This window comes from Rhinolophus sinicus, linkage group LG09 (assembly GCF_036562045.2).
Source record: "Rhinolophus sinicus isolate RSC01 linkage group LG09, ASM3656204v1, whole genome shotgun sequence".
NCBI classification, from domain to species: Eukaryota; Metazoa; Chordata; class Mammalia; order Chiroptera; family Rhinolophidae; genus Rhinolophus; species Rhinolophus sinicus.
In genome coordinates, this window is record NC_133758.1 from 55,395 (window position 1) to 78,703 (window position 23,309).

A 23,309-nucleotide genomic window follows, 5' to 3' on the forward strand; every position below is an offset into this window, starting at 1 on the left:
GAGCTGTGGCAGCTGCTCAAAGGGTAATTAAATATTGTAGCTTCTTCGGGTTGGGGAGGTGTCCGCTTCTTGGGGTTGGGGAGGTATCGTAGAATGACCCACTTACTAAGCAGATGTTAACTGGTAAGGGCTCTTCCTTAGTGCCTGGCTCCAGTGGCCTTGCCTGGTGAGTCACCAGGAGCCAGATGACTTAACCTTTCTCAAGTTTAGAGCATCTGTGAGTCCAAGATACCTTCCCCCCAGGAACAGCAGCATCCAGCAAAAGGATGTTTTCAAAAATTAGCAGATCAGTGAAAAACACAGAGTAGAGCGGTAAGGACAGCGTGCTACTGGTCGTGTAGAGAAGTGGATGTACAGATATGTACACAGCTCACGTCTGTAGTTTCATGTGCAACGCGGGTTCCTGTGGGGAGGGCGCTGGGGGTCTTAACTGACAAGCTTTTGAATTTTGAGCTGTGTGGTTCTATTCCTACTCAAACCAGAAAGAGCTGGCCCAGGTGGGACTGAAACGGCCCCAGGACAGGTGAGCTCTGGGCTCCAGATGGCCCCTTAAGTGTCATTCCAGACACTAGACCTTGTTTTTCTTCCTGGTTTCTTTTTTTTCCATCATGAATCCTCCTCGTTTCTCCAGGCCGTGTCCACAGACACATGTGCTCAGCTTTTCTGACCTTTGTGTGCAGAAGAAAGAATGCTTTTTTGAAAACACCAGAGTAATTCGAGGAAGTGACAGAGGAGGATATAAACTCAGAGTTGGAGGTCTTTACTCCTCTGGTTTGATTCCGTTTTTCTGTGAAAATCAGCGTGAAGGGGGAGGTGACCTGAGGACACTTGTGTCCAACACTGTGGCAAAGTTGACTGCGAGTGATTTCACCTGTTGCTTTTAGTTTTGGCTGTGTACCTTCATGAAGAGGACAGTTCATCTCTCCCAAGAGGTTTGAGATTACAAATGATGTGTGTGTGTCTTCTGTCCCCAAGTAGCTGTTAGAAATACAACCACGTGCGACTGTTTAGTTCTCGCCTGTTCCTCAAGTGACAGAAACAGTGATTGGTTGGTGCTCCCAACCCACCTTTAGGTCATCAAGGGACATCACATGTTCAGGACCTCAGAGCCCTCCCTAGTTCCAAAGACAACAGTGAAAGGACATAAGTAACAAGAAAATACTATTTATGATTTCCCTCCTCTCCCCTTTGATATCAGTGGGTCAGGATGATGGCGGCTGCTCCGGCTAACTCAGAAGTGGCCCTGCAGCCTCCTTGGGGCTGGCACTGGGCACGTCTGCATCTTAATCACCACACATGTGCCTGCCGTTTTATCATTTGTATGTGAGTGAGTTTCAGAGGAAACCTGGAGACCATTTTTCAAATGGAAGATGGACTTTCGGGCTGGCTAGGAGTGGCAGCAGCGTCATGTGCTGGTGGGGCACCAGGCTATTTCCAGCCTGAAATCCAGGATCTCCCGGGCCCTGGACAGGTGTGTCCTCTCTGAGTCCACACGTACAGTGTGGCAGCTTGGAGGTAGTCGTGGGCGTGAAGACAGTGGGTCAGACCTGACGTGCACAGACCAAGCCTTTCCAAAGTAGATTTGCTTGAACATATGGGTAAGTGGAGAGAGACCTCCTGAGGTGGTAGCAAGGAAAAGAAAAGTTTACATCCTTAGTATTTTTAACCTGGAAATAAGAAATGATCATGGTAATAAATTATTCCTGGCGTCACATGACACTGAATGATGAACACAGGTTTCTATTGCTAGAGCCTTGGGCCTCAGAAATAGTCATGTGAAGTTTTAGTTCCAGACTTGGACCAGAGGGACTGAGGCCCTTTTGCACTTTGGGGTCAGGGCGGAGATGGGAGTGTGAGAGAAGGCACCTTGTACCCTGCTCGGCGCGCCTTTCCTCTGACCTCCTTACACTGTGGGACCAATTTGAACTGGAAAAGCTTGCCCTGCCAGCTAGCACTACTGTCACTTTCTGTTTGTCCTATGCAAGGACCAGCGGTAGTGGGGGGCCTTCCCAAGTCCTTCAGTCGTCGCCTTCTGACTGATGTGTGCTGACAGCTGAGGGTTGTGCCCTTGGTCCTCGGGGTACTGGTCTGCCTGGAGACACAGCAGCCCCTCCACCTACCTGCCCACCTGCTGGGGTTCCTGTGTTTCTGATGATGGCCTTCAGTCAGCCTTCAATTGGCTATTGAAAAAAATTATTCTTTAAGGTGAAAAATGGAAAAAGAAATAGGTCTGTGAGCTCTAACTGACATAAAATAAAAATCATCCCTTTGGAGTGTAAACTCAGTAGTTTTTGGTACCGTCACAAGTTGTGTGGTCGTGGCCATGGTCTAATTATAGAGATTTCCTTTACCCCAAAAGGAGACTCCGTTCCCATTAGCACTCGTTCTCAATGCCTTCCTACCGCCGCCCCTGGCAACCACTAGTCTCCTTTCTCTGTGGATTTGCCTGCTCTGTACATTTCATAACAATAGAGTGATACAACATGCGGTCCTGTGTGTCGAGTCTCTTTCACTCAGCGTGACGTTTTCACGATTCATCTTGGTCGTGGCCTGTGTCACTGCTTCATTCCTTGTTCCTGCCAAATAATGTGCAGTCATAAGGATTCACCATGTTTGGTTTATGACATGAGGTAGAAATCCAACCTCATTGTTTTGCATGTAGGTATCAAGCCAGCACCAGTTGTTAAGAAGACTTGTTCTTTTTCACAATTGAGTTTTCCAGGCATTCTTATCAAAAATCAATTGGTCACAAATGTAAGCTTTTTCTTTTATGGACTCCCAAATCTAATCTAGTGATGATGTGTCTATTTATGCCATCACTACACTGCAGTTTTGAAATTGAAAAGTGTGAGTCCTCCAACTCTGTTCTTCTTTTTCAAGAATCTTCTGAATTTTTGGGATCCCTTGCATTTCTGTAAAAATTTTAGGAACAGCTTGCCAATTATTACAAAAAACCAGCTAGGATTTTCATCAGGGTTGAATTGAATCTGTGATCAAGCTGGGGAGCATTCCAGCTTCACAATATTAAGTCTTCCCATCCATGAACATCAAATACCTGTCCTGGTTTCAAGGCCTTCAGTGGTCCTATCTATTCCCTGAAGACATCTGCTGGTAACTTGGAGGAAAGTACTTGGAAAAGGGGACTTACTGGATAACTGTAGTTAGTATATTAGAAACAAAGAGTGAGATGGCCAATATTTTGACAGGCTTACTTCATGCATGAAAGGCTGTTCTGTTTTGGTTTATCCTGCTCAGATGTCCGCAAATGCACTCACACCATTTAGGTTGCCTTTCATTTTTCAACAATGTTCTGTACTCTGTAGTTCTCAGCGTACAAATGTTCTCACTTCTTTTGTTACATTTATTCCTAGGTATTTTTATCTGTTTAGATGACATTTTAAATAATATGATGTGACAACGCTGGAAATGTGAAAATGGAAACACATACCAGAAATAATAGACTTTAAAATAAAGGCTATAACAAGAGAGAAAAGATGTTTCATATGCAGTAGCCAAGATATGGAAGCAACCTAAGTGTCACCCATTGATAGACAAATGGATAAAGAAATTGTGTACACACACACACACACACACACACACACACACACTGCAATATTACCTGACCCTAAAAAAAAAAAAGGAATGTTACCATTTGTGATAACATGGATGGATCTACATAGAGGGTATTATGCTGAGTGAAATAAGTCAAAATGAGAAAGACAAATACCACATGATCTCTCTTATATGTGGAATCTAAAAAACAAAATAAATGAACAAACAAAACAGAAACAAACTCATAAATACAGAGAACAAACTGATGGTTGCCGGGTGGGAAGGGGCTGGGGCGGGGGTTGGGTGAAAAAGATGGAGGCATTAAGAAGCACAAATTGGTTATTACACAGTAGTGATGGGGCTGTGAAATACAGCACAGGGAATATAGTCTATAATATGGTAATAACTGTGTGTGCTGTCAGATGGGGCTAGACTACTCAGGGTGGGGGGACTCACACAAAAGTTACATAAATGACTAACCACCACGCTGTATATCTGAAACTAAATATAATGTTGAATGTCAACTGTATATGGAAAAAAAAAAAGAACACTTTAAAGGAATGGTTGAGATGGTAAATTTTATGTTGTGCATATTTTGGTACCAAAAAAAAATTAGGAAATATGCTTGTAGCATATCATATTTCACACCTTGCTCCTAGCTTTGGAGCTCATCTGGCCTGTTCCCTACATGGCTTGACTGACAGAGCCGACCTCATTAACAAGCAACAGAAGTGCTTTGTGTCAGGAAAAAGTCTGAATTCGTTTTGATTTCCAATCACTAGCTTGCGTGCCTCAAACTGAAATAACCAATATGAGATTGTATGCCAACTGAACTTAAATTTAAAATAAACTTGAAAAATTAACATGGTAAGGCATATTTTCAGGAAAATTATGAAAAGAACTGAGAAACAAATTGAGGTGCATCTTAGATCAAATGGCAAATGCAGTTGTGACAAGAATATCGCCGTTGGTCATTACCACAGTTGCAGGATGTGACATAGGCCTAGCAGACGTGTGAGGAAGAGCAGAGGGGGGCCTGTGTCCCTCATATGAAAAAGAGTGCATTGTGCCTGTTTGGGGGAATATTCAGCTATGAAGTGTATTTAAAGTCAGAAACACTTGCTAGTTTTATTATGCGTGATTAAACTCTTTAGTTGTAGTGCAGAAGGCACATACTGATTAAAAACGAATTGCTGTGGGAGTGAGCATGTACAGTAGTACCACGGTTTTCGAACATCTCTGTTGACGAACATTTCGGTTTACGAACGCCGTAAACCTGGAAGTAAATGCTTCGGTTTTCTGACATGCCTCGGAAGTCGAAAATGTCACACAGCTTCTGCTGAATGCAAGATCCTGAGGCCTAGCTGTCGGCTGTTTTTGAACATTTCTTCAGGAATGGATTACGTTGGAAAACCGAGGTACCACTGTATTAGATACATGACATGGGAAAGGAGACAGTTGACTGTCATTGAAATTAACATACATGATGTGACTGGATAACCGAATCTGAAAATAGTCACACTCAACTCATTTGTAGCCTTGATCTCTTGTGTCTTGAAAAGTTCTGCAGTCGTGTGGGCCAGCCAGTGGTGCACATTTGTGATAAACGCACAGAAGGAAAATGCTGCTTATCTGAAATCGTAGGGGGCTCTGATGTGTGGCGCGCGCACACGCCCTCTCCCCTTAGCGGCAGGCAGGCTTCAGGAACTGTGGGGAGCCGTCTAAGTGGCTTTTCCCAAAGCAGTACTTTGCCTTGTCCTAGGTTGTGTGCCCAGGGCATTGCAGGCAGGGTGAGGACTTTGTTTCCTTTGCTTTTGAAAAGGGGCAGGAGACTGGTTCTCAGAGCTCTGTGCAAGTTGAGGTCTGGAGACTAATTCCCTTAAACCGATGGTTTGGTTTGTGCAGTCCCCAAGCCCACAGCATCAGCTTCTCCTGGGGATTCGTCAAAGATGCGAACTCCTGGGCTGCTGACTCCAGAACTCAGAACTCGGCTGCCTGCCCTGAGCTGAAGGCCACGCCAGCCTGGTTTGAGTTGACTTGCCCTTGACTGACTGGCATAATGTGCAGAGGATATAGTGACTAGATATGTGTAAACATTAAGCATTTCATTTATGTGTATTTTGGAACCAATAGAATTGTTTTTACTTCCACTGACAAGCACAGCATCTCTCCTTCCTGGTGAGTAAGGTCCCTGTTGCCAGTTGGGGAAACAACAGTGGGTCCTGAGCCAGACAAACAAGCTGTGTCCTTGGTCTCTGGACAGCTCAGCCCGTGGGCGGTGACCAAGGATACTCTCGTCACAGGAGGTCTAGGGCTCTGGAGGGAACTCCGTGTGCATCTGGGCCAGGGCTGAGCATTCCCCAAAGCAGGAAGAGAGCACTGCGTTTTTGGAGAGTCCAGCTCTGTGTTTGGGGCAGTTCAGAGCCCAGGCTCTGGTCTCCCTGACATCCGTGAAGTTCCCTGTTTCCAGGTTCCTTTGAGCTTTGTGTGTTTTGCTTACACGTTGATCCTTTTGAAGTGCCACTATTTGGTCCTTTTTAAATGCAAATCATAATCAAGTTTTTTCCTTGCTTACTGTGTTTCTCCAAAAATAAGACCTAACCGGAAAATAAGCCGTAACATGATTTTTTCAGGATGACATCTCCTGAACATAAGCTGTAATGCATCTTTTGGAGCAAAAATTAGGATAAGACCTGGTCTTATTTTGGGGGAAAAACAGTTAAATTGTTCCAGCACTTTCCTTGCCCTCAGCAAAAAGTCGGAAGTTCTGATGTCCTTGCTACTATCCTGTCTCTGGGTGTCTGATGTGCCTCAGGGTGCTTTGGACATCTGCCCTAGGGCCCTCAGCAGGTGCTTACAATTGCCTGTGACCTTGCTCCCCATGAACTGTCCTGACCTCAGGATGTGCTGAGTGAGCTGTGCTCTCACTGCTGGTCCCTGGTGTGCTGGCGTAAGCTCCGTGAGGACGGGGACGCTGGTCGCTGCTGTGTCCTGGGCCGTGTGGGCTCAGGACACACTTTGTCTCTGGTGGCCATCCCCGCTGCTCACTCAACCCCATGTCTTGCGTTGTAGTTTGGGGCTGAGTTCCGAAGGTTCTCCTTAGACCGACAAAAGCCAGGGAAGTTCGAAGACTTCTACCAGCTGGTCGTGCACACCCACCACATCGCCAGCACCGAGGTGACCATCGGCTACGCGGACGTGCACGGCGACCTACTGCCCATCAACAACGATGACAACTTCTGCAAGGCCGTGTCGAGCGCAAACCCTCTGCTCAGGGTCTTCATCCAGAAACGAGGTACCTACCGAGTGGGCCGGGCGTGCTCGCGCTCAGTGCCTGCGTTTGCGGTTTTGCCAGCAGAGCCTCACGGTTCTGGTGTCGCCTGTGATGAGGGTAGAGACAGGAACGTTTGCTTGGTCAGCATGAACCTCTCAGGAGGGCTTACAAATACCTCACTGATTTTCCACTTAGATAGTGTTGACTTGTGATTTTTCGGTACTGAAGAAAAATAAATATTGATCCTTTCAGTATTTTAACTACAAGCAGGTTAATTCAGTAACCCAAAAATGCCAGTAAGTTTTGCACTGTCTTCTCACGGTTGGAAAAACATGTTAGCTTTAAATTCTTCATTTGGTTGACGTTGGCTCTGATGTCCAGTGCGCTCTAAGTAGCAACAGCGTCATCTTACGTGAGAACAAGTGAGTGACAAAGTAGGTTCCTGACTGAAAGGAGGGGTGCCCTGCTGTTGTGGCACAGTGGGGCCCTGAGCTGCTCAGAGCCGCATTCAAGACTTGTTTTCTCATCTCCAAATTTGGAAATCCTTCACGTTTCAAAATAACACAGTTGACCCTTGAACAACAGGGGGCTTACGGGTGCTGACCCCCCCCATACAGTCGAAAAGCCATGTATAGTTTGACTCCCCAAAACCTTAAGTTGTCCATGGGCACCCACGGGAGTGGGTTCCAGGACCCCCCACAGGTACCCAAATCGGGTGCTCAAGTCCCCACATCTGGTGGCGAGATCAGTGCATAGTCGGCCCCCCACATCCGCGGACTCCCAACCGCGGATCAGAAACACACAGGTATTTATTGAAGTTAGTCCGCATACACGTTCAAACCCATGTTATTCAAGGGTCAGCTGTACTGAAGGAAAGAACCACCGAGGTGAAGCTGGATGTTCAGAAAATGGTATTTTGATTGACGTGGTTATGACTGTCCCTCCTGCCCCCGCTGGCCCTCCAGGAGCACAATGGCCGTGGGGACACTGCACAGCAGCAGTCACAGTACCGTAGTCACTGCTGGGAGGAGGGACAAAGGTCTCAGTCTCTCTGGACGAGCAGGGTGGTTTTGCAGAGGGACAGCCTGAGCAGGGACTAGAAATAGCTGCAGTGACGTCCAGGTGCAAGGCCCTCGGGAACGTGAGAGACGGGCCCAGCCGGGGAAGTGCGTGCAGGCGGGCCTGCTGTCCATCACCCACTCACCTGGCAAGTCCCGGTGAGGGGCGTGAGCGGCTTCCACAGGGTGCCCAGGTGGTCTGGACAGTGGTCAGCGCTCTGCGTGCTGGCCACTGCTGTCCTCTTGTTTGTGCTGATGGCAGGGAAAGTGGGAGAGATAACGGCTGGTCCCGGACCTCGCTTTAGACTGTTGTCTGGCACAAGATCAGAGAGCTTTGCATCTGCCTTGCCAGCTGAGCCTAGCTGTCCTGCCGATGCCACTGAGACATCGACACAGCTGTGACTTCCTCACAGAGGCCTGCGCTGTAGCTTCCCGTGTCCCCCGTTCTTTTCCGCATCCCCTGCTGCCCTCCCGTCACGTGGGCATGTGTTCACTCGCCACCCTCTCGGGAGGGCCTGGCCCCAGTGAGCTCGAGTCCCCTCTGCCCGATGTCCTTTACATTTATTAATCGCTCTCAGGGCTGCCTTGTCCCCTGCCCCGATCCTGCGTCTGCAGCTCTGCCCTAGCCACCCCAGCTCACGGCATTTGCTCGTCGGGGCCCTATCACCTGTGCTGCAGGAAAGCAGTCTCCATTGCGTGTGGGGTGCGACAGAAGGTGCTCTTTGCCCTTGGAGAGGCCGTACTAGTGACACTTGGCACCCTGTGTTGTGGACTCACTGAATCTGAGGGGACACAGGAAGCTCCAGGTTTGTGTGTTTGCAAGGGGGACTTCATTGGGTCACCATGGACAGCTCAGACCACGTGGTCCCTTCCAGCGAGGCCCTTCACCCTTGCCCTCTCTAGTGACTCAGTGACATCCCTTCCTTCCCGTGCCATCCGGGAAGAATCCCAAAGTTCAGCGACCTGGCTGACGGTTTCTCACCCTCTTGTTTTCAGCGTGAGCCTGTTGCTTCCAGCCCCTGCCTTTCTCTGTCACATGACAGCCAGGAGCTTGGGTTACCTAAGTTCAGACCTTCCCTCCAGCACCTTCTCGTTGGCTCCATGAGCAATGAGCCCCATGTTCTCATCTATAAAATGGGAGAACAGCACCTTTGGAGGGGTGTTTTCAGGCTTAAATACCCTGTTTCCCCGAAAATATGACCTAGCCAGACAATCAGCTCTAATGCGTCTTTTGGGATAAAAATTAATATAAGACCCGGTCTTATGTATTTTAGTATATACTTACATATTTTAGTAAAATAATTCTGGGTCTTATATTAATTATTGCTCCAAAAGACGCATTAGAGCTGATTGTGCAGCTAGGTCTTATTTTCGGGGAAACAGAGTACAAACCAAAGTTACAGTAATTCTAGATTTGAGAATAATAATTGTTTGTTTCTTTAACTTTTCTAATTTCTTAAATCACGTAGACGACAAAAAGTGCCCTTCCTAACCACTGTTACCGTAATACTGACTTTTGTAATTGCCCAGGTATTTGCCTTTACTGAGATCTTTATTTCTCCAGTTGGCTTCCAGTTACTGTCTAAGTCCTCTCCTGTCACCTACAGGACTCTCTTGAGCATCTCTTGCAGGGCAGGTCCAGTGGTACAGATTCCTCAGCTTTGTCTGTCTGGGAATGTCTGATTTCTCACCTAATTTTGAGGGAAAGTTTTGCTGGATGTAGGATTCATGGCTGACAGCTTTTTCTTTTCACATTTTGAATGTATGGCCCACTTTCTTCTGGCCTCCTAAGTGTCTGATGAGAAAAGGACAGTTTTACCAAGGATCCCTTGTACGTGACCAATTGCTTCTCTCTCACTGCTTTCAAGATTCTCCCTTTGTCTTTGTCTTTTTGAAAGCTTGGTTATAATGTGTCTCGGTGTGGGTCTCTGAGTTCATCGCACTTGGAATTTGTTGAGTTTCTTGGGTTAGTCTTCAGTTTTTGAATGTTTTCAGCCATATTCCTCAGTCTCTTTGCCCATTTTTCTCTCTCTGCTCCTTTTGGGACTCCCACAATTCGTGTGTTGTTCCTCTTGATTTTCCACAGATCCCTGAAGCTCTGTTTGTTTCATTTTCAATTTTTTACTTTCTGTCCCTCAGCTTTGATGATTTCCATTGTCCTGTCTTCAAGTTCACTCGTTCTTTCTTCAGCTCAAATCTGTTTGAATCCCTGTGGTGAAATTTTCATTTCAGTGATTATAGTTTTCAGCTCCAGAATTTCTTTTGGATTTCTTTTTAGGTTTTCTGTCTCTTTACTGATACTTCCATTTTGCTCAAATGTTGTGTTCTTGACTTTCTCCACAACTTCCTTTAGTTCTTTGTGCACCTTTGGACCATTGTTTTAAAGTCTTTGTTGATATCTCTGCCATTAAGTGTTTTTCAGGGACAGATTCTTTTTGTGTGTGTGGCCTCGTGCTTCTTTGCACCTCTGTGATCAGAAGCAGCGGGCAGTAATCACAGCACAGGTCCCTGATACTTGGAGAACAGGGTCCCTTTTGCACCCCGTTCCTGCAAGCTGCTCCAGGACACGTGCATGGCTGCCTTCCACAGCTGGGTGAGGGGACAGGTAGCTGCTACTGTGGTAAAAACTGAAACTGACCAAAAGTGACTACAATTACTGTCCGGTTCTTCCCCTGGACATTGCAAGTCTTCAACAGACTCCAGAGTTCCAAAATAGTTATATCAGATAAATCCAACCCCTGCACGTGTTGTCCATGTCGGGGAAGAGATTCCTGGTGCTTCCTGCTTCACCATCTTCCCAGAATTCTGTGCTTTTATTTGTGATTTCACTGTTTAAAAGGACCCCCAAGCACAGGGCTGGAGTACTGACAAGTTTTCCTGAGCACAAGATGCATGTGATTACACAGAATAATGCTCATGGCTGTGAGTCAATGTTAATGAATCAATAACACATACTAAAGAATTGATTGTCTTTAGCCATACATGGTACAAGTTTGTGTCTTCGTGGGTAGATGAACATGTAAGCAGAGGCTTGCAGAAAGCTAACCCTGTGTCTCTCCAGGAGCCATGGTTCAGTGCTCAGTAATTTGGTGTCCATGGAGACTGCAGAACAGAACTGTGCTAAACAGTGAAACGTCCTAGATGGGCATATCCACAGACAGGAGCAGATTTGTCGTGACGGGAAGGGAGGGGGGTTGGGAGGTACGTTTCCTTCTTGAATGATGGACGTGTTCTGGAATTTGACAGTGGTGCTGGTTGCACAGCTCTGTAAATGTGCTAATAACTGTTGAATTATTCTGCTTACATGGGTGAACTTCATGGTATATAAACTAAATCTCAGTAATGCTGTTAACACAGGAGAAGAAGAAGATTCAAACCTGACTCTCCCTGGTCTGAGCCTTTGCCCTGGATGAGGTCACCTGGGCTCGTCTCCAGCTTTATTTACAAAATTCAGCCATTTTAATATGTAAGAAAGTTTGACTTTTTCATTAATCAATTTTTTGAAAACAAATGTAAAAAACTTTTTAAAAAATCATCTCTTATCATGGTAAGAAACTTTCAGTGACCCCAGCTGTGAGCCGCGCCTGGTGTATCGACGTTGAAATGCGAAACAGCGCTCAGTGCTCTTGAGGGGCTTCTGGTGCGACAGGGGGACATGAACACATTAGGATTGTAAATGGCACTGCACAGTACGATTAGCAGGACCAGGAATTAGTTACCAATAGAAATCACAGACATTTTCACAACATGAAGTAGTGGTAGCCAGATATCTTGAATATCACGTACAATAAATCATTACTTTAAAACAGTGTTGCAGATTGTTATTTAATGTATTAGTAAGAACGCACATATGTCAGTGGGTTCCAGGTCCACAGATTCTTCCAACTGCAGATCAAAATATTTTTTTAAAAGTTACATTGTTGCTTACCTGTACTATGTAGTTAGCCTACAGTATTTACAGACTGTTTTCCTTGTCATTTCCTAAACAATACAGTATAACAGCTAGTTACATGGCATTTACATTGTATTGGGAATTATAAATAATCTAGATGTGATTTAAAGTATGTGGGAGGATGTGCGTAGGCTATAACCAAATGTTACACAATTTTACTCATAGGGCTTGAGCGTCCTGGAACCAGTACCCCCCACGGATACCAAGGGACAAATGTACATTATCGTATACACATTTGGTTTAGTATTGTGGTTATTGTTTTCACAGTGATTTATTTTCTCTGTAATCTCATTCTTTATGCCTTTAAGCATGTTATTCCCAGGGGAGTCCCCCAGCATCACGAGGTAGCTGGGGGTCGAGGGGCATTCGGCGTTAAGAACACAGTTGTAGACAGTCTGCATTTGGGAGCTCAGGCAACAGGCCAGGAATGATTTGGGTTGCTCCCTCCAGGAACCCAGTCAGGGGATGTTTCCTGAGGACATTAGATGGCATTTGTGAGGCAGAGACCACACCTAATTGAATTTCAGTTGCTCTTCTTGCCCTGGGTTCATCCCGCCCAGGGTGTCAGAGGGGCCTCATGTCTTCATCATCCCCAGAGACTTGCAGGACAATTAGAGCACTTGGAACTGTTTACTTTTCAACTGAACATAAATATTGTACACTTGCATGTATCTGTTAGCTGTTCTGGACTTTCCGGTGTACATTTGGGTTTCTAGAGTAAAAAAGGCACATTTGTAAACTTTCTGATTTAGCAGAAGTTGCGTGATTGGGAGCGGGGGTGGGAGGGAATTGCTTGTGATTTCATTTCAGTGAGTTGCCAGGAAAAGCAATTAAGGGGTTAAGGGGTGTTTTTCAAAGTAAAAGTTAGGTTTATTGAGAAGTTGGTTATAGACCTTCACGGAATCTTGAGGTACCAGGTGGAAAAATCCGGTTGTGACGGCTTTGGTTGGGCTCCTCATTAAAAGTAGCAGGAGGTGTGTTTGGTTTTAAGTTGGGGATTCACTGCATAGCAGAAAGTGCTCAGGGTGTCTAACTGTTTAAGCTGCCACATTCAGTGTCTGTATTTCCTGCCCGTTTTATTCTCTTTCCTCAGGCAACGCCAGGGCTTCGAGGCTGTGGGTTGAGGGCAGGAAAGGTGCAGCTTTGCTGAGTGAGCCTCGGCTGTGTCCCGTTACAGACCTGGGCCCAGGGGTTTCACACCCTCTGCTTGGGGAGCCTTCACGAGACCCATTTGCTTCTTTAATTGCCGGAATTCCTGGGAGTTTGTGTGTTTGGAAAATTGCCTTTTTTTTTTTAATTGGAAAAAGAGGGCAGAAACTCTCCCACTGCTCCACCGTGGGAACAGAAAACAAAATGACTGAAGCCTCGTTCCCCCTGGAGTGGGAGTGACAGGGAGAGAGAATGTGCTGAATCGGCTCATTAAGAGGAAAACAAAGCCTAACCACACGGTCCAGAAGCATCCAGGGGCACGTCCTGCAGCCTGGGTCTGCACCGCCCCTCCAGCTGTTCATTCTGACTGTCCCAGCAGCACACCTGTGTATAAGTGATGAACGTTTACTTGATAGAATTAGGCTCTACTCTTATTAATTTTCTACACATATGTACTTTACATGTTCAAACCCATAGTTTATTTCTAATTTGGATTGTTGCATTTTAAAAACCTACCATCAAAACCATATCCTGTGCTATTAAACTCTTTGTAAAACTTTTTTATTAAAAACTCTTTTCTGCTTATAACATACTTGTAAAAGAAAACTCAGACGACATGCAAATAAACAGCCCCACCACCCTGAGGTGAGCACGGTTAGCATTTTGGTACAGGCATAATTAGTTGGACATATTTCACAGAAACAGAGTCATAATACACGCACTGTAGAGATTATTTTAACCTAGCATTACATTTTTGACTTTTTATATACGTGTGTAAAGACATTCCACCCTTTTAATGGACATACCAGTTGTATGAATGTAACAAAATGTAACCAATTCCTTATTAGCTTGTATTTAGAATTTCGCATTATTACAGAGTGTTGTGCACTTTTTTTTTTTTTTAAGATTTTATTGGGGAAGGGGAACAGGACTTGATTGGGGAACAGTGTGTATGTACTTCCAGGATTTTTTTCCAAGTCAAGTTGTTGTCCTTTCAGTCTTAGTTGTGGAGGGCGCAGCTCAGCTCCAGGTCCAGTTGCTGTTGCTAGTTGCAGGGGGGCGCAGCCCTCCATCCCTTGTGGGAGTCAAACCAGCAACGTTGTGGTTGAGAGAATGCACTCCAACCAGCTGAGCCATCCGGGAGCTCAGCTCAAGGTGCCGTGTTCAATCTTAGTTGCAGGGGGCGGAGCCCACCATCCCTTGTGGGAGTCAAGGAATCGAACCGGCAACCTTGTGGTTGACAGCCCATTGGCCCATGTGGGAATCGAACCTGCAGCCTTCGGCATTATGAGCATGGAGCTCTAACTGCCTGAGCCACCGCGCCAGCCCTGTTGTGCACTTTTAGATACGTGTCAGGCTATCTCTGCAGGGTAAAGGAGATGTGATCTTCTAGAGTAAAAGTCTCGCGTATTTTTAACTAAGATGTGTATTGCCAGTGCCCGTCTCCTTGGCAGGACATTAGAAGACTGACGCTTGAATTGGATCTTTTAAAAACACATCTTTGGAGACTGTCCTTGAGTGGCGAGCAAATGGGTGCACTTTGAATTTATCTACTGAATGAGGTAGTGAAGGCCAGGAGGGTCTGGCCCAAGGTGGGGGGTTGGGGGCTGCCACCCAGCGAAGGCCATGTGGAGCTGCGAGTCCAGGAGCTCAACCACTCCCGCTGGGACTGTCCTCAGACACCTGGGGTTTGGGTACTGCCTTCAGGGAGCTGTCAGCCTGTCCCATGGGTGGTTCTGAGGTTTCTGCAACCCAACCGGCGGAATCAGCTTGGTTCCATGGAGGCCCCATATGTGTGGCTGAAGTGATCCTGTCACACAGCAAGGTGGCTTGCTGGGACGCAGGGTTCGCTCGGCGGGCTGGGCTCGCTGGCACTGAGGATGGCTCAAGGATTCCAGGTTTGATGGGAGATGAGGCTAAACACGGGCTCTGTGTGGGGCCTTCTTTGGCCAGCGAAGCCAGTACTCCCTAGCTGAGGGACTGGTCAGGCCTCCTGTGTTAGCGGATCTCTCTTTGAAACAGAGCAGCGTCCCCCTCCAGGGCAGCATGCTGTGTGTCTTCCCCGGATGAGCTGGCATCGCCTGTTTTAGAACCTGGGGACTCTTCTGCCTTCCCAGGAAGTGCGTGCCCCACACCCCGTCCTCCCTCTGTGGTGCCTGGAGCTCGGGGCACCAGGGACGCGGGGGCCTGGTCCCCACCTCCCCTGAGGGCCTGCAAGCATTCCTTGCTTCTGGGCCCCCGATCCTTACACCCTCCCATGTACTGCGGGAAGCAGATCAGCTCCATTCCTGCTTGTCTGAGCGTAGGCCTCCTTGGGGCATGGGGCCTGGGGGCCTGGGGTGCAGGCCCAGGGTGGGGGGCCATGGCATGAGTGGGGCCGGGGCCTCTGCTGAGTCTGATGGTGAAGATGGGGCTACGAGCAAAGCCTCCTGCGGACGGACGGTGCTTCCTCAGGACAGGACCCTACTTGGCATCCCCGCATCCATGGCCGGTTTGGAGGCCTGCTGTGCCTGCAGTGGGTGGAGTGAAAATCTGACGTGATGTTTTATTAAACCTCATTTAAGGCTGGCAGAAGCAGGGCTCTTTGGTGAACAAGGGGCTGAGTTGGGCTTCATGACCCTTGTTGGGGGTGGGTGGCCACACTTGTGAGTACCGGGTTGTAGGCTGTGATCTGCCTTTTGGCACCTTCCAAAAGACAGGTCTTCGCTCGCTCCCCCTGGACCTCCCTAGTTCAGCCAGCGCTAGCTTTGCACAAAGATGCCGCATCATCCACTCGGCAGCTCTTTGCTACTTTTCTCATTCGGCTAATGTGACGCGTCGATGGGCCCCTCCCAGCCTGCGTGGTTGTGCCCCTCTGCCTCGTACCCGGACACTGAGCAGGTTCAGTAGGGCAGCCAGTTCTAGGCTCACCTCGCTTACAGGCACGTGGAAGTCCTGGGGACACAGGCCAGGTCATGGCTCCTGCCCTCAGGGGACCTGCAACCCCACATCCTGTTGGGAAAACCGTGACCCCTGAGGGGATTGTGCCGTGGGGACTGGGAAGTCCTCTGTGTTAGACACAGGCCCATGAGGGCTTCATGGGCAGTGGTGCCACAGCACGGAGTCCTCTGGGGCAGCTTGGAAAGCGAGTGCGAGTCATGGAGAAGCGAGTGGTCCAGCTCAGTTTGCAAGTGCCAGGTGAAGTGTGTGTGGGGAAGAGGTGGTGGGGAGTGACGGGGGGCTGCTGCGGCCCTGCAGCCCTGTGTCCACCTACGAACAGTAGGTGCTCACTGATGAGCTGGTAACCGCGTTGGGAAGCCCCTGGCAAAGGGCCTGCAGACAAAGCAGAGGGAAACAGGAGATTGATAAGCGCTGGTGACCGCGTCACATGTCACGGGACATCTAGATCCAACTTGCCCTGAGTGGAGACTTCAGCACGTTTGCAGCGGCTGGCGAACGCACCTTCTGTGTAGGTGAGAAGTAGTTGGTGGGCAATAATTTTAAACTGTGTTCTCTTAAGCATTTTGTATTTGAGGTATCTTTGCTAGAAAATTGCACCAGGATGGGCCAGTCTGAGTCTGTTCTTAGGGTTACCAAGCTGGGAAGCTGTTTAAATTCCTGTCATTTTGAGCCCAATTATTTGCCATTCCATTCAGAGGACAAATTTTTTGGGAGAGAATGGAGGCTTCTGGTGGAGAGCCTGTAGGTGGTATTGGCCCCATAGAGGCCCCCCGGGGGGGAGGGGGGAGCCTGGCCTACAGCACACGGACGGGCTCACGGACACCCTCCTGGGACAGGCTCCGCCAGCTCTGTGTGGCCATGGATGTGTAAAGAAAGGGCTTCTCATTCAGATGACAGCTGCGGAGACGCAGGGTCTTCAGCTGTGCTGCCTCAGCAGGAGTCACCCGGACAGGCAGCTGAGAGGGAGGGACGCGCGTGTCAGAGATGCTGAGTGAGGCTTCCCTGCCGCCTCCATGCCTCCATGCCAGGCCTCCAATCGCAGCTCCCACGCTGGCTTCCTGGCACCTGTTTCCCTCCTTTCACTGCCCCCAGCACTGCCGACCGTCTGCCACGTTCTGCTCACGTGTCCCCCTGTTGCTGAGCCGCACTGGACCGCCCGTGGGATGCACGGTGGGCGAGCGGGTCTCCTGTGGCCCCTCCCCCTGCACCACGCCTTGTTCAGGTGCAGCCGGAACACCCACTGACCCTGCACACCGCTCACCCCAGTGTCTCCACATTTCTGCCGTCCACAGCTCAGTGATGGCGTCTCATTTCCTCTGACACCCACCACTCCCTGAGGTTCACCGGCCACCACCTGACTCCAGGAGCCCTTGGCCATAATTCCCACGTGGCCCCAGGACGGAGGGCTGATGGGGCAGGGATGGGGGCTGGAAACAGATCCCTGGGGAAGCCCATCCAGTGTCTCCTGTACATGGGGGCTTATGAACCACGGCCTGACACGCATATTCCCCGTCTGCTCAAAGACATGTGCTCATTTCACTTTCGCTGTTCACCAAGGACTTTTCAAATTATCATGTGACTGTCACCACAAAGCAAGTGGTAGAATTATTCTCATATTGCACGTGATGAACGGAAGCTTCAGAAAACCCCACATGGCAGATACAGCTCTGAGCTGCGGCCATTGAAGTCCGCTCGATGGAGGCTGGCAAAGCAGGGCCCTCCCAGCACCTCGCTGCAATGATGCCATGTGTGGCCGACGAGCTCAGAACCAGGTACTCGGTCAGCCTTGGGGACTGGACTCGACTCACAGGACGAGCTGACAGGGTGGCCTGCTCGGGACACGGGGGACCCCATGATTCCTCCTTCCGTCCGCGGAGGCGTTTGCTGAGGGGACGATTTCCCGCGTGTGTTTGGAGTCCAGACAGAAAAGTTTCCACATTGACCTTTTTCTTTTCCAGAAACGGAAGCAGATGTGGGTTTCCTCTTACACAGGGGTCTGTCTTCCTGTTTTTCCCTGTATCTCTCTCTGTTCTTTCCATCCTCTCCTGTGGGAAAATGACTCAGCCCAGGGCCCCACTGGTATCCCGCTTCTCACAGACCCCAAACATTCATGGCGTCTAACAAATGCAGACAGACAGTTGGACTTGGGGCTGTTTGCTCCTAAGCTGTTTCTTGTGGGGGCGCAGCTGCCCGGCCTCATTCTGCCTCCCCTGGACTACAGGCTGGAGCTGGGAGTGCTATACCCCGTGACTCTGAGGGTCAGTTTGTACAGTTTATATGAACAAGTAACAACAGCATTAATACAATTTAATGAACCAATGACAGTGTTAATACAATTTACATGAGCCTATAATGACAGTATTATACTTTATATGAAGCGATAACAGTATTAATCCAATTTATATGAAGCAATAATAAATGCAAATTTTTTGTTGTGGGAAACAGAGGTAAGAAAATTTACCGTTTTAACCATTCTCAATTGTGCAGTTCAGTAGTATTAGGCACATTCACATTGTCGTGAAACCACTATCCATCTTCCGAGCTTTTCCATTTTCCCAACTGAAACCCAACGCATTAAAACATTATGTGTTCTGGTGAGTGAGTTAAATGAGACTTCAAAAGTACCTGTGTACCTGTCAGTATAGATTCCGATAGAATGCCCGTGGGCACACTGACAACCGATAAAGTGTCTGTAGTCTTGTTAGAATTTTCAAATCACAGGGTGAGAAGTTACACTTTTTCCAAAAGCACATCATTCATGAAATAATGGTCTCTTGTGGGCGGAGTCTTCACACCCCTGCCGAGACACCAGACCCCTGGCTGCTCCCTTCCGGTCTGTGCACGGACCACGCCAGGGGTGGTCTGAACATCAGATCGCCTGTGGTGAGACGTCAGTTAAATTGCCCAGGAACAAGCCCCGCCCGGCTCCTCTGAACATGTTGGGCCATCAGCAAAGACTGTGAGGGGTTGGTCACCCTAACCTGTCCCCCACCTGCGTGGAGTACAGAGGGGAAGCACGTTATCTGTTGAGATGCCAGCTCTCATCTGTATATATTTGTTGGGGTGGCAGAGCCCTGACAGCTCCACGTGCAGCAACAGAAACGCTGCAAATCTGCTTGCCTCCAAACATGTCTCCTTTCGCCTCCCAAAGCCAGATAAGGGGAAACCTGGTGATGGCCCAGCTCCCATAGTCCCCTCCCTGCACTGGTAAAGCCCAGGAGGTTCTGTGCTGACGCAGGCAAGAGCAGAAAAGTGGGGAGCCTTGGGTCTGGCGACCCCCTCGTCCCAGGTGTGGGCTGGTGGTGTCACTTTATCTTCCCGCCTACTCGCTCGTCTTGGTGCTGGTGGGCCCTGTGCCGGTGGGTCCCACGGCATACCCTGTGTGCATCCTCACTGCCAGCCACGCAGCCCCAGAGCCAGCTCTCAGCAGTGTTAGACCTGCTGTCCCCTGGCCTTGGCTCACTCAGGTGCTGGGCTGCAGGGGGGCTGGACGGTGGGTCGGGGCCTCTGTGGGTTCCCACACAGATTGGCCCCACACGGCCCCTGCCCATCCACCCTGCGACCGCAGTGGGGGGGTCTGTCTCAGAGACCCCCGCAAAGGAGTGTGTTTCCACGCTGTTTGCCTTTCGGGAGCGCATGCCTGAGCAGGGCGCACTGTCTGCAATGTCTCTTCTGTGCAGCACAGTGTCACCCAGGGTTTCTTTTTGGGGTCCCGAATGAGAATTCCCGAATCTGGCAGTGGTGATGGTTGCTTAGCTGTGAATGCACTGAAAGCTGCAGGATTGTGCACATCAGCGAGTGGACTGGTGGTGGGTCAGTCGTGCTCCACGTGGCATCTCGGTCCAGCTGTTCTGAATGTCCTCTGGAAGCCGTGCTTCCCCTGGCTTCAGCCTCGTCCAATCACGAACACTAGAGGAGTTCTTGGTGCTTTGTTCCTTCTCTGGAAGGAGGTGGGAGAAGAGCCTGTGACTGAGGGGTCTCCAGGCCTGCCATGTGGGAGCAGAGGCAGGGGACACACAGTGGGCGCCGAGTGGGGTGAGGACCTTCCCATGGCATTTGTACTCGGGAGCTGCCAGCCCAGGATGGAAGGTAGCTGGGGCTGCTGGGATTCCCCGTGTGCTGAGAGGAGCAGACACATCGGCCCATCGGCCAGCGGCCTCTCCTTGGGAAAGACCTGCCCCTGTTTCTGTACTGGGCTCAGCTGACGGGCGCTAGGAGCTGGTGGTACTGAAGAAGCCCAGCCGAGGCGGAGCCCTGGTTACACTGGGGAGGGAGGAGGCGCTGGCTGGCACTCCCTCGGGCCTCTTTGTGGGGTCCTGCGATTTCCTTTGAAAGGAAAAAAGATGGTTGGTTTGCTGTGCTGGCTACGCAGGCTGGTAATGTCAGCCGAGAGAGTGGCTAGAGGGTCTGCTCTAAGTATGGGCTTTTCTGCCAACAGTTATTTTCGGCTGTTTGGATTACAGTTGTCCTCTCTGGTTACCACCGTTGCATCCTGTACATACAGCCCAGGCTGTGGAGTCAGGGCTGGAGGGTGAACACGTGGACAGCCCCATTCCTCCTGAGGTGACGGTGGCCTCATGAGGCTTTAAGTAGAGTCTCTGAGGAGACAGCCTGTGGAGGCTATTCTTCCCACAGCCTCTGCTCGTTTACGGAAGTCGCTTCTATGAGGCCCACCGTGACCAGGGGACACATAGCTGCGGAGGTCACACACTGCCCTGACTCTCCGACGACCCTCCAGGTCTGAATTCATGTGGGACAAGCTGCCTTTTACAAATGCCTGTCATCCATTCTGTCCCCCCTCAGCGATCCCAGACGGAATGATGTGGCCGTCCTGGAAGGCCCTGAGAGGCCATGTGACATCTATCGTGCATTTTCGTGGCAAATTGGGGGGGGGGGTCACATTACCTTTCTTTTCCCCATCTCCTCTCTCCTGCATCATAAAGAAGATTTACGTGTGAGACAGTGGGACATGGAGAGACCTCTTGGCAGACTTCCAGGGTGACTGGTCAGCAGGGGACTGAAGCGTCCTTAACCACCAGCAGCTTGATGGGCTGGTGAGATGAGAGTGGTGGCCTTTGGGAATGTCGTGCCATGGCAATGGGACCGCAGACCAGAGCCATGTGGCTTGCTGACCCAGGTGGGGAGGGTGACAGAAGGAGCTGCTGAGCCCCTGAACTTGCTGGCCTGTGTGCCCTTGGGTCTAGGTGGCAGGACCTGGGTTCGCATTTGGGACAGACACCACTGTGTCTGCCAGCCGCCCACGTGGGCTCACCAGCAAGGACTTGGACCACAAGAACACCTACGGGAGCTCACCCCACTTCCCAGATTACTGAGTCTGAGTTGGTGACTTAGGGTAGAACGGTGGCGACCTGACCCAGCGCAGATCGGGAGACGCAGCCACCCTGTGACACGAGAGACGCTGAGTGAGGGCAAGGCTTCACTTCTGGCTCTGAGTGTTGTTACGTAAGCTTCTTGTCTGACGTCAGCTCCCGGAACGTGAGTTTCGTTCCATCTAGTTCCCTTTGAACCAGCAGCCCTCTGTCTCCTCGGCTGTGGTCCTTGGGCGAGACAGGCATCAAAGGGAGCTGGCTCCTCAGCTCACCAGCCACATGGGCTGTGGGGATAGGAAGACGCTGTCTGGTCTTTCAGCAGAAGCAGGGAGGGCTGGGGTCCACTGCCCAGCGCCTGCCCTGAGAGCCCCCAACGCCCCTCACAGAGGCTGGTTGTCAGGCGCACAGAGGCGTCGTCGTCACCTGTCCTGTCTTGTGTACTGCTGGTGGTGGGACCCAGTTCCTTCCACTCTGGAGCAGAAGCGAAGAGCAGTTAAGCCCAGTGCTGCGCACTGGGTGTCACGGGTTGTCACCAGGAAGGAGTGCGCTATGCACAGTGTGAGCCAGGCCGCCCGCCGTGAGGAAGCCTGGCCCTTAACGGTAACTCTTGTGGGATCCTTCCTTGATCTCTTAAGATGATTCTGAAGACCAGAGAAGGTGAAAAGACATTGGTCATGAAGTAGATTTCAGGGATTGAGGGTAAAATTGTGTGTGTTTTAAGAGGGGAAGGAGTAGAAGCTACAGATGAAATGCTTGTTAACGTTTGATTTGAGATTAAGGGGCAGTGGCGTGTGTGCACGGGCATATGTGTGTGTGTGCGTGTCCCATTGTGCCCTCGGGGCTTTGGTTTTGTGCCTGGAATAAGTTCACCTCGGGCTGCTGTGACTTTGGCTTCAGATTTATCTAGATAGGAAACACAGTGAAAGTTAATACACTTTTATTAAAATCAGGCTTAAAATCACTTCTTCCTGATGCAGGAAAACTTAAATCACCTTCCGAGGCTACAACTGGCCGTCCCGCATAGATTTCTAAGTGGCGACTCTGTGACTATGTCACCTGTACGGTCAAGGAGATTCCTGCGCTTGGCGAAGCCGGTCAGCACTTACTAGGCTGTCAGTCGAGGTCAGTTACTGGACAACACGTAGGCCCAAGCAAGGTGATTGTGGGACCTTGTGGTCCCTCGTAGATAGGATTTTCTAACAATACACCAAACAGAAGCGTTTCCTTGAGTCCAAAGCAGAGCGGGAGGACAAGACCTGTCTAGACGCCTTCTGTTCTCACACAGCACTCTGAGCTTGACCGCGCCCTCCGACCCTTGTGCAAGGAGGTCGCAGGCTTGGCTGTGCCTCTTCGGCTGCGCTGCAGGGAAACTGCTGTATGACTGGGTTTCGGCTCTGCCTCTGCCGCTCCTGTTTTCTCGGAGGGTCTCGGTAGCACCCAGGATGAGTGGGCAATGCTGTCAGTGGGCGCAAGGAGCGGGCACAGGCCCTCGGGCTCCGCGAGGTGACAGAACTTCACTAACGGTGAATTCAGAGGGAACAGAGCCCTCGTCTCATTTGCAGTCATCGTCCTCACTTGCGTCAGCTGCTGCTGTGTAACCGTAACCTCTGACATCTACAGAACGAAGATGAGATAACATGCCGGTTCTCACCACATAAAGGCTCTGAGTTAATGAAGTAACGTTGGCAGAGAACCCTGAGCTTCTTCCGGGAAGTGAGGTCCCATGTTTGAATGGTCACTGAAGCTACGACAATTTGCAGGCTCGCCCGCCACTCGCCTCCCTTTCTGCGGACTGAAAATGAGGGCAGGCGTTTGGGATCACCCCTCGAATTGCTGCTCCTTCCTCTGTGGAGCCTGCGTCATCCTCACCATGACCACCCAAGAGACCTCACAGAAGCCAGCACAGGAGTCTTCAACAACCAAAAGCTCCACATTTGTAACAGAAATGAAAGCAATTCAAAATAGTCAGGAAAAGAGCCTCCAACAGAAATAGACACATCACAGATGACTTCGGTTGTGATTCATGGTGCCTCAGTGGTCTGCAGTCAGCCAGG

General features: G+C 49.8%; 1 protein-coding gene across 2 annotated transcripts in view; it reads left to right on the forward strand.

Moving 5' to 3' along the window:
- PARD6G (par-6 family cell polarity regulator gamma) overlaps positions 1-23,309 on the forward strand; it is a 54,858-nt gene that overhangs the window by 10,738 nt on the left and 20,811 nt on the right. For both annotated transcript variants that reach the window (XM_019716016.2, XM_074339780.1), the window contains one exon: positions 6,625-6,847. In XM_019716016.2, the coding sequence (XP_019571575.1) occupies positions 6,625-6,847 (223 nt within the window). The remainder of the gene's footprint in view (positions 1-6,624; positions 6,848-23,309) is intronic.